The sequence below is a fragment of the Saccostrea echinata genome, unplaced genomic scaffold, assembly GCF_033153115.1.
Source record: "Saccostrea echinata isolate AGI-Se365-2 ecotype Australia unplaced genomic scaffold, CSIRO_AGI_Sech_v1 ptg000030l, whole genome shotgun sequence".
Lineage (NCBI taxonomy): Eukaryota > Metazoa > Mollusca > Bivalvia > Ostreida > Ostreidae > Saccostrea > Saccostrea echinata.
The window spans coordinates 18969645-18981323 of record NW_026889779.1 but is presented as its reverse complement, the minus strand read 5'-3'; the positions used below and the strand labels follow the sequence as shown (position 1 = coordinate 18981323).

Genomic DNA, 11679 nt, shown 5'->3' with positions numbered 1-11679 from the left:
ATCAGTTAAGGCAAATTTACACAAGTAAGCTTATAGTTATCTAGATAAGAATAAATCATACTACCCCAACAAGAAATTACTATCATTACCTATAGTTTACTATAGTTAACTATTTTAACCATAGTAAATAATTTGTTACTCTGACTCATTATGATTTTTTTTACTATAACGAGCCTTGATATTTTTTTAAATTACATGCAAATGATGTTCATTTAAAAATAATATGTGAATACAAGTAATATTTCCTTTTAATATAGGGAAATTACTTGTAGGAATTCTTAAGAAAAATTACAAATGAAATTCATATTAAAAATATTCGATTAAGTGTAGTAAAGACTTAATAATCTATAGTACAAACTTCTTACTATAGTATACTATTGATAATTATAAATATATAGTACACTACGAGGGGTTATCAAAAAGTTCGTGGACTAGCGCCATAAGATTAAAACCGCTTTAGGTACATCAACGAATTTTAAGACATTTAGTAAGCATCATCTTTTCTATCTATAGAATAAACCATACATCATAAGTTTTAATTTTTAATAAATTATTAATGTTTTTGTAAGCAATGGTATGTCCAGGCGGCGCAACCTCAAATATGACGTTTTTTCTACCTGAGTATAATTGAGAAAAACTCTCTTGATATGAGCATTTGTCATAAAAAAAATCCCTTTAATTCAGGAATGTGGTACGACACAATTGTTCCGTAAAATTTGCAATTTTTACCCCATTCTGTAAGTTCTATGAAATTTCATCGTTAATTTTATATGGAGTGTCCAAACGATTAAGGGTTTGAAAATGACGTCAAAAAGGGGGAGGGTTTCTTTTTCCAAGATCCTATACAGTTTCGCACCTGGAAAAACTGGTAATGACTTAGGGAATGTTTAAAGGGGCTACAGAAAAATAAAATGCATCCAGAGTACTTGCTTTTAATACCCACAAAGATTCAGAGAGATGAAATACGCACAGTTAATGTCGATTTGTTGTCAGAGTGTCAAAAGTTAGTCACGTCGAGAGTGACGTTGATCATGTGTGGTAGAAATTGAACTCCAACAAGCTAAGTATTCTGGCATGATCAAGTGAGGATCTTTCCCGATGTATAGATTCATTTACAATATTATGTGCACTGAAATCAGCTGTTCATGACAGTGTAAAGTAATATAAACAAGAGACGGGCTTAGGTCCTTACTTAACTCCAGGTAATCTCATCAAGATAAGTGTATGAGGTAGAGAGAGCGGACATTGAGAAACGATGACGTTGTCGGACGTCATGAAACTAAACGGCGACAGCGCCGGATGATCATATAATGTCTTTTTTATTTTAGAATAATTTGGCAAATTATCAACGTATCAAGCTAAAATTTTCAACATTTGTTAAACTTTTATTGTTTTATGTTCCTTATAAATTTTGTAAGCACAGACTGCCTAGTATTAATTTTATCGCATCAGTCCACGAACTTTTTGATAACCCCTCGTATACTGTAGTACTTTTTGGTAGGGTAAGAAGCAAAAACACTGTACTAAAAACAAGTATCTGGAGACTTTAAACATTCAATTTTCATTAAGCTTTTAGGTAAATTTATATTTAAAAGTAATATTAAAAATTCTATTCAAAGATTCAAAGATTTTAAATCATAATGCAGTTTTTTTTAGCTTAGATTCTTATGGACTTCATAAACACTTGCATGTGTCTGAATAAGAAATCACCAGTCACTTCAAGGGACTTAGAATTACATGTACCATAATGCAGCTTCCCTGATTTTATCTTATCCCGGATTGCACTTTTCACATTGATCCATGTACTTAATTGGATCAAAGACAAAAATAACGTTTGCATTAGAAGAAGACATCCACTTTGTAAATAACTAGTAGCAGACTAGGATGTGCTTGTCCGGAGTTTTACGTACTGATGTTGTTTACTCTCGTCGGTAGTTTTTATCACTTCATAAGGTGTTACTGCTTGGGACGAAGAATCGCGAGACGGCTCGTTTTCATATTTTCTTGACTTGTCCGATTTTTCAGATTTGTTTGAACTAGAATCGCTGTTGTTGGACACTAATCTCTCTTCAGCTTCTTTTTCCTCTTGTAGCGGAGAAAGATAACCTCCATTTCCTGGGGGTGATGAGGAGTCATTCGATGTGCTGCTGTTTCTCTGTTCCAAAGGCAGTTCATCTCCAGGAGACATATAGTCATTTTCTTCTGCTTTAATGGGAGGCAATGGCCGATTTAGACTTCGGAATTCTGCTGTAGAGTACCCTTTTTCGTCCCTCCATTTGGCCTCTAGTTTCTGATCTTTTATTTCATCATAATCAGCATAGTCGTGTGAGGGGTCCTGAGACTCCTTAAACCTGTAGGCAGATGAGGTTCCCGGATGTCCCTCTGTATTAAATGACTGCAGTGTAAAATTTTCGTCATCATTGAAATAATGCTGATAATCCACCGCCTGTGTATTTTCCTGGGATCGAAGCAAAAAGCGTTTGCGTTCTTTCTTCTGACCTTTTTTCATCCCCCTTTAATTAAGTTATAGATTTTTTTTTATTTTTTAAAATGTCATTAATCATCCAAAGAAAATTATTCAGAACACTACAACAGAACTATTATAATTTAACTTTTTATATTATTATCAAACATATCAATAATAGGTTATTCTTTAATAGGAACTATGTTACCATTTATAAGTGATGAAATTGACCCCGACACAAAGAATTAGAATCCCTGGCACAGTGATAATGTAGGCTATGGTAATCACAGGAAGTCCCTTCTCTACTTGGACCGTCTCTATTTCTGGAACGTCTGGGGAAAAAAGAAACATTACATGAAAAGCAGAGTAATATTTGATTTCAATACAGACCTAGATTCAAGGGTAAAATTCATTTATTTAATCAAAACAGAAAAATCAATGCATTAAAACAGTCTTAGAAAAAATCTTGTTCATCATGCATTTCATAAAGAATTGTCAAACCATAACATAAACAAAGAGTTAGTTTACAACTCTTACATGGGTGCATAAGTTTTTTGTGACTGTCGTGTGAATTTTTCTTTTCTGCATAGCTTAATAACTCGTGTTCTAATAAATGCAAGTGTGAATCTAATACATAAATTACATGTTTTATTTTTATTGAATAAGTAACTTGTTAACTGCATCGAATAATTGCATCATTCGGACAACCTACAAAAGCTGCGCAATTTGAATATCTTATCAATGCATGCCCAAAAAATAACACAAAACACAAAATCATGACTCTTTGATTTACTAGCAAAATTGTTGATTTACATAAAGATTAAAAATCATATATGTGAGCTTCAAGTTGTAAGATTCCTCAAATCTAACATTGGAAGCATTTTAAAGGAAATACAGAGAATGTTGGTTCTCTATGGTACGTTTCTGATTTGTACACGTTGAATTGAAGAACCTAAACTACAACTGAATGTCATTTATTTTAAGAATGAAAATATACATGTGTATAAAACAAACATTGAAGAGGAGGAAAAGCATTAATCAGTCACGTAATTATCTTTAATATCGTTTCAACGCTATTGTGATACAGTACTGGCTAGTTGTAATTATTTAAGATTCCTATCTGGTTTTCCCAGGTAACGTCCATGACCTGGACTTATTGTTCCCAAGTAGATTTTCTTTACATGGTTGTCCTTCAGTAGATTACCAGTAGACCTGGTTATCCATGTCTTTGACCTGATTGTAGTCCACCTGATTCTCTTGACCTAGTTGTTCCCCAGCAGAGCAGATTTCCTTAACCTGATTGTCCACCAGTAGATTTGTTGAAGTATTTGGCTCTTTTTTCCTCACACTTCAATAAACAAATGAAAGGGTCAACAAGATGGCTTAAAACCTGAATACAATAAATATTTCAGATAACTTCATACATTTCGAGGTGACTATGCTTTGAATTGTGCTATTATTTGTTAAAAGTGAAAAATGGTTGTTACAGTTTTTGTATTTAAATCTAGCCATACTGATTAGAACTGAATGAATGATTAAATTTAATGAGAATTCAATACATCCTCATAGGAAGTAATAAATGAAAACACTGCGGTTTTAAATAGCACATAAGTGGGAAAACTTAAAATAAATCATTTTTTTTTATCACAAACACTGATAAAAATTTAAGTTGTTCCTAATATTTAAACCTAATAATATTGCAGGTGAAGTGCTCAAAAGTATAGGCCTGTTGCATACTCTTTTAATGTAAATAGTTTCCTGGTATGATTATAGATCATTTGAAATTTAAGGTGCATGGATACCATGCAATAGTTCGGCATAAAAAATAAGGAAATTCCTAAGTTTTCCATGGTTTTATGAAAAAATGTTAAGGTGATTGGATACCATACAAAAGTTCGGCATGAAAAGTAATTTCCAAGGTTTTGCTTGGTTTTATGAAAATTTTATCAGAAATATACAAAGTCATGGTATATGCATGCTGTACATATATGCTAAATGCTATTTTAAAAGCCACTCTTAATTGACAATTTTGTCCAAAGTTCATTGTAACACTTTGAATGATTAAACCTATCCCTTTTATCAAATTTGAGCGGAAAAAATGGATGAGTAATGAATTGTTCTAATCATTTATGTCCGAATACTACATTTATTACACAAATTCTTTGATACTGATTGCTCGGAATCAATACAACTAATTTTTAACTTTTTCATGATTCATTTTCATACATGAAGTTTTTTTTTTCTGAAAAAAAATCAAAATATTGATAATTATTTATAATCAAACAAAATAACATAGTTACAACTGCAATTACAAGGATCTTTCAATAAGTAATGCAAAAGGTCTTTAAAAACCAGAAAAGTGCGGAAAGCAATTTCTTTATATTCTTAATCCAATGTATCCCCTGTTAATCTTTACATATGTCTTTGTCTTTGGGGAAGCTCAACAGACACTGATGTATAGCACTCCCCACTACATTCTTGCAATTGTGGTGTCTTCCTATCATAATGACTGAGATCTAGCGAATACAGGGGCTTGCTTTGCTCTGTAAACGTTCCTTTCTTAAAATTTTCTTTACATCTCTATGCTTATATGCAGCAGTTTTGTCAGGTAAAGGAAAATCACCAAGATGACTGGCAGTTGGACTTTTCTTACAGGAAACCTGCTTATCTTTCCGTAGTGCAGTTTTAACATAAATCTACCATTGAAGGTTCTTACTTTTGGTGTAGGAAAATAGATTACTGGACTTCTTGAGTAAACAATAAAACCTGTATAAGATATGCTTGGAGCGCTGGCTTCTCTTTGCAAATAAAGGACGACGGATTTCTCTCCAATTCCACATTTTATAATTGATCTTCTTTTTGGACTATAAGCCCAAAGGAAATCTCAGCGAACAAGTTTTTCATACCTTCTTTTGTTTAAAAGCCTTAATTTTTTAATAGACCATTGGCATATATAACGCATGTTTTCTCTTTGGCATATGTAATAGGAAATAAGGCACCCAATTTTTTTAGATTCATTTCCTTTGTCAGAAATCTATATAAAAACTATCCCTTTCTATTGGTTCTTCAGTTATTTGTTATATAATAATGAATAGTTTTCACATACGCCCCCATTTTCATCTTCTTGGCAGGGACCATTTTAAATTAGTGTTCAACTCAGTGTATTGACCATGCTTGTCTTGAAACGTGAATTTCCTTGCGAAGATAGTAGAAAAATGCATGCGGTTTTCGGTGATAAGGGTTTCTTAAATATAACTTTTCTAATATTTGAAAAAAATAAGTGCTTCTACATTTATTATGATAAACCCTATGTTGCATTACTTATTGAACGACCCTCGTATATTGAGGTGTAGAAAGCAGGAAACACACTGGTTCTTTAGTTATATGCATTTATATAAAATGTATAAATAACGCCCAACTACATTTGTCATATTCCAATCCAAAAACATATCTGTACAAAGTAATTGAGGTACCCAAAGGAGGTTAATATCAAGAAGAACCGTCTTTAAAGCTCACCATTTCAAATATATTCTATTTAACTGGTTTAGTTACCAGCTAAGTTACTTCTAATGGAACGAGAGTACTTCACCTAGATATTATTTCTTAACTACCAGTAATAGTAGATCTTGTTTTAACATTAACAAAACACTGTTCTGAAAAGAAAACAATAAAAATTAATAGATTATAAAATGTATATGAATTGTAATCGAATTTTTCCGATTATGTGAGATTTAATGTTTGATTCGAAAGCTCTGTAATATTAATTAAGTGCTTATCATTTCAGCAATATAATTCAAACACAACTTCGTAATTATCTTTCAATATCAATGCTTACGCAATTGGCAAACATTTTGAATTGGCGTCAAAAATATATGGCATTCAATTTTGTTCCTGTTTTTCTCTAATGTGTCCATTGCTTTAAAGGGGAGGTTTTTAAAGCTTTATTGTTAATGATTAATACATAAGGAAAATATACCTAAGAGAACACCACATGGTCCCCCACTCCTCCTCCTTAGGCTTCATTGGCATTTGTATCCATATTTCAACTGAAAATCAGATGCATTAGTAAGATTAAGGTATTTCAGAGCATGTCTTTCTTATATACAGTTGAACTTCGATATCTCGAACACTGATATTTCGAAAACCATGGATATGTCAAACTGATTTAGAAGTCCCGACCACTTATTCTTTAAGTATTTTTTCCCCTGATATCTCGAATCTTCGGATATCTGTAATTACATGTACCTCATTCTAGTAATCTAATAACTCCCTAACATTATTCCAATCAGTGCACTTTTGTTAATTCTTCCTTCTATCAGAAAATTGAGAATAAATTTCTGTTGGATTTGTACACTTTATCTTTGAGGTGAGGGTTGTTATCTAAAGCATATTTTATAAACATAAACACTAACACTTGAAAATAGAGATGACATTTATTTAAAATACTTTTTTCCTTTAAAAAAGAGTGGTCCAATTTTCTTTGATAGAAAACTTGACCACTCTTATTAAGAACACACTCTTGCAGATTTTATCCTTTTCCTTAGACCACCAAATGAATAATGATCTTTTTTTAAAAAAAATTGTGTACATTATGCTTTGATTTAATTAAAATACATGTAGCATATACATGTAGTTGTGCTGTTCCCGAAAAGCTGCATTTTATCAAATAAAATGTCAAGGCAATTTTTCGCCCAACTGCTTTTCATATTATTTGTCAATCAAAAATCTCAAAACTACCCTGGCTTTCTAGCTAAAATCTCTGAGGAATGTTAATCTTGGTCTCAATATAAACTCGGTAGAACAATATCCTCGTAGGTAGAATGGTTTGATTAATCTTGATCTAACGGTATCTACGGATATGTAAACATTAACTGATCGACACTTTGTTAGTTAGATTTGTTAAAGAAAAAGAAAAAAACATTAAAATTTAATTAAACGCATATTATTTGAATTTTTTAAATTCAACCTTTGAACTTATGACTAACTAATATTCCTCAATCTCAATAAATAATAATCATTTTTTATGAAACATTATTGCGTAGGAATATTCCCAAAACTTACTTTGCCAAAAACAAAAAAAAAAAATTAAAAAACTCTACCATTCAATAAGAATTAATTTTTGGTCAACGATTTTTTTTTGTTGAAAATTGTCACATATATAATTATCAAAGAGAATTTCAAATTGCAAGGATACCCACTAAAACCCGAACCCAAGAAGTTGACCTTTTGACCTGCGGAATCTGTCTCCTAGCCGTTCAGGAACAGCGTGCTCGACTGCACGACTAACTAGTCAAGTTAAAACTTGCTTCCGATGGCGATGGAATATTCACAGATCAGCCATAAGGAATGGTAGTTAGACGACGGTATTTCAACAGCAGTTTTTAGAGGATCGTTACTGATATTGTACAGATATTTTTTAAGGTATACTTACACGAAACTTCTTGACTTACATAGCTGAAGTGAAGAAAGAAACTTTTTCAGGGAAAAGTTCGTTGCTTTAACAATTTTTTTCAATAATAATTTCAAATAACTACAAATGAATTTATTGATAGATTTATCTAAACTTTAAACTGTACGTCATTTATCGTTATTCATAAACTTATGAACTATGTATCAAGGACTGTACTTAAAGGCTTTTTTTTCTTTATGTGAAATTTTTTTCAGTACTTTTGTATTAAAGTTATTTTCACCAGCAATAAATCCGAAATAGATTATTTAGTCTACAGATAAACACTATTCTATTTCCATATAAACCATTTATTAGTGAAAAAGCAAAATGAGTACTCTTTGAGCTATACTACAAGCATGGAATAAGGTATAATAATACAACACTCAACCATAGAAAAAAGTGAGAAATGCTTATTTAAGTTTTTATAGCAAAAAAAACCCATATCTTTAAGCACATCATTCTTACAAATTAGGAAATGTCCAAAGCAATTAAGCATACATAGAAAGCTTTACAGTAAATATATACTTAAGCTCATATCAAGTAAATAAATATCTAGACTTTTTAAAAATGAACTTGAAAATAAATCTGGCAATAAGAGCTTGAACGAAATAGTCTCACTTGTGGCATCTCAAAAATATTTCTGCAAGTATTCTAAATAAATGCAAAATATTAGTATAGTATGATAATTGTGATAATCTATATTTTAGTATGATAAATATTAGTACTCTTTGCAAAATATTCTTTAAAAAAATTAGGATGAAATATAAAAAACAAATATATTATCGTATATTAGGTATATATTAGTTTGAATGAATAATAATTTTAGTAAACTAATTTTTAAAAATAAAAATGAAATATACAAAAAAATACCACCAAAGCATGTCATATTTTATAGCTACAGTAAAACACGCTGATAACGAACACGCGTATAATGAATTTGCGAAGTGATTTATATTCACCTTGACGTTAAAATACATGTGAACTAAACGGATAAAACGAATTACACTAATGACGAAGCGAAATCATTCGTCCCTTGCACTTCGTTATAAACGTGTTATACTGTACTAGTTTTAATTAATACAATTATTCTTCACAAAACATTTCGAAAAAATTGGATAAAATAAACAATGAAAAAAAGTAAACAAAAAATGTATGACATACTAGTTTGTAGTTCAATATAAGGATGCTCTTGTTTGAGCTGGAATCGCTACTGCCTGACAACAATCTTGCAGCCGCATCCTCTTCTTAGGGGTGAATGTTACCCGCCATTTCCAGGTGGTGATGGGGAGTCATTTTTATTTCGTTGTCTCTGGGCCTGTTTAGCTGCTGTGACCGGGGATACGTAGCCATTTTCCCTGGATCTTACAGAAGGAAGTTATCAACTCGGGTCTTGAAAAACTGGTGTCAAATAGCCTCTCTCTTTCCTCTTCTGAGAGTTTTGCATGCGTTGTAGCTGGTCTTCGATTTTTGTCTTTGAATCAAAACACTATTTCCATAATAACCGTTCAAAAGTGAAATTGCAAAATGAATAGTCTTTAAGCTATACTACAGCATGGAATAAGGTATAGTAATTATACAATACTCAATCTAACAAAGTAAAAAATTGAGAAGTGCTTTTCTGAGTTTATCAACAAGCTTATTTTAAAGTGTATCATTCATACAAATTAGGAAAAGAAAATCTAAAGCGATTAAGCATATGACGATGGTAGAAAGCTTCTCAGTCAATATATACTTAAGCTCATATCATGCAAATGAATACATGTGTAGCCTTTTTGACAATGAACTTGCAAAAAAATTTGATAATAAAATCTTGAACGAAATATTAGCATGAATATTATTCTTAATAAACTTTTCAAAATTATGATGAAATATAAAATCAAAACTACCAAGGCATGGTCATATTTAATATCCACTAATTGAAATTAATACTGTTCTTCTTTACAAAAAAAATCGACAAATGAGATAAAATAAATGATAAAAAGTAAAAAAAAGAAAAAAAAGAAAGAAAGAAAGAAAGTCTAAGACATACTAGTCTGTAGTTCAATATAAGGGTGTTCTTGGGTGATACTAGCATCTTTGATCGCCTCGTAAAGTGGAGCTGTTTTGGGTGGAGATTTGCGAGGTGGTTCATTCTGGTATTTCCTAGATTTGTCTGATTTATCTGACTTGTCTGAGCTGGAATCGCTACTGCCTGACAACAACCTTGCAGCCGCATCCTTTACCTCTTGTAAGGGTGAAAGATACCCGCCATTTCCAGGTGGTGATGGGGAGTCATTTTTATTTCGTTGTTTCTGGGCCTGTTTAGCTGCTGTGACTGGGGATACGTAGCCATTTCCACCTGATCTTGCAGGAGGTAGTGATCGACTCGGGTCTTGAAAAACTGGTGTCAAATAGCCTCCCTCTTTCTTCCTCTGAGAGTCTTGCATGCGTTGTTGCTGCTCTTTGATTTCATCATATGCAGCATATTCATGCGATGGATTTGTAGATATCTGGCCTGCAGAGGGTCCTGGGTGTTCACTTATCGTCTCTAGCCCTATGTTTTCATCCTCATTATGGTAATGTTGGACATGCAACGCTTGTGTGTCTTCAGAAAATTCCATTTTTAAGCGTTTTCGCTCATTTTGAGCACCACTTTTCTGACCACTGTTGAAAATTAAATTGTCATAAGATAACGACATTGAATATCCCTGCCTCTTAAGAAAATTGTTTTGTTATTACAAGTCATTTTCATGAAACACACAAAATTATCTTAGTATATCTAAATTTCATTTCTTATTCATGTTTTCCTCCATATAAATCTTTATGCAAGACCAAAGATATGAATATTCAGAGAACTAATTTCGATAGCAAATACCATTTAAAGCAGATATAGTTGATTCCAAGGGAAACAATAAGCATCCCTGACACAGTGATAATGTAGGTTGTAGTTATCTCTGGACAAGCTTTTTCAGCTACATCCTCTATGATAGGTTCATCTGTATAGATCGTCAAACGTTTTTCCTCTGTTACAGAAGTTGTTTCGGGAACAGCTGAAAGGAAGAAAAATGCAGCCATTAATACAAATATACAAATCAGCTCCTGGGACCTAATTGAATTCAATCACATTACTTTAGATATTTAACTATTACTTTAAGGTCAAGATTTAGCTATTGAAAAGCTATAAAATATCGATTTATTTTTCAATTTTTATTTTTCATTTTTTTTTTCGTCTTAACGAAATTTCAGACTCAAACAAGTTTAACAGGTGTTTAACAGGTCTCGTCTGATAATATTTTAATTACATCATGATAATGATATTCACCGACGCCTTTTTAATAAATTTTACCATTATATAATATATATGGCATTATACACACACAGTAATTAAATACCACAAAAATACATAAAAACCCTGAAGTATTGAAATTAAATTATTACAGAATTTTTCCAAATTTTCCAAAATATTCTTAATTAAATTTTATCAAAATAAGTATTGTAGCTGATTAACATTTAACATTTAAGCTCATTTTAGTGCAATTTTCAGTTATTTTTTTCTTTGTCATTCTGTCGCCATGATCTCCGTGGCTTCTATATTAATTGCAAAAATCAAAGTCTGCAAAATGCTTTCTAAATCTTGACCTTATGATTAAAATAGCTAAAAGATTTTTTTTGAAAACATTCTTCAATTTCAAACATATTACATGTAGGAACATTTGCAAGATTCTAATTCCTAAATCCTAAAGTGTTACGTGTGTGTTTCTTAAAATGTGTCATGTTCTGATGTTTC

General features: G+C 31.6%; 2 protein-coding genes and 1 long non-coding RNA gene across 4 annotated transcripts; all 3 read right to left on the bottom strand.

Annotated features, from left to right (window-relative positions):
- Positions 1-1495: 1495 nt before the first annotated feature.
- Positions 1496-2769, bottom strand: LOC133196493 (uncharacterized). The gene is made up of 2 exons (XM_061332376.1): positions 2673-2769; positions 1496-2513 (listed from the first exon to the last, which is right to left on the bottom strand). The coding sequence occupies exon 2, from the start codon at positions 2507-2509 to the stop codon at positions 1880-1882; it is 630 nt and encodes a 209-aa protein (XP_061188360.1). The 5' UTR covers positions 2510-2513; positions 2673-2769; the 3' UTR covers positions 1496-1879.
- Positions 2770-3238: 469 nt separating this feature from the next.
- On the bottom strand, positions 3239-7959 carry LOC133196494 (uncharacterized). 2 transcript variants are annotated; one of them, XR_009722362.1, is made up of 3 exons: positions 7896-7959; positions 6441-6510; positions 3239-3812 (listed from the first exon to the last, which is right to left on the bottom strand). It is a non-coding gene; the product is annotated as an uncharacterized LOC133196494 (long non-coding RNA). The 2 variants fall into 2 exon arrangements; XR_009722361.1 differs by lacking the exon at positions 7896-7959 and having other exon boundaries at positions 6441-6803.
- Positions 7960-9834: 1875 nt separating this feature from the next.
- LOC133197474 (uncharacterized) lies at positions 9835-10982 on the bottom strand. The gene is made up of 2 exons (XM_061333534.1): positions 10768-10982; positions 9835-10556 (listed from the first exon to the last, which is right to left on the bottom strand). The coding sequence occupies exons 1-2, from the start codon at positions 10965-10967 to the stop codon at positions 9932-9934; spliced, it is 825 nt and encodes a 274-aa protein (XP_061189518.1). The 5' UTR covers positions 10968-10982; the 3' UTR covers positions 9835-9931.
- Between the last annotated feature and the right edge of the window lie 697 nt (positions 10983-11679).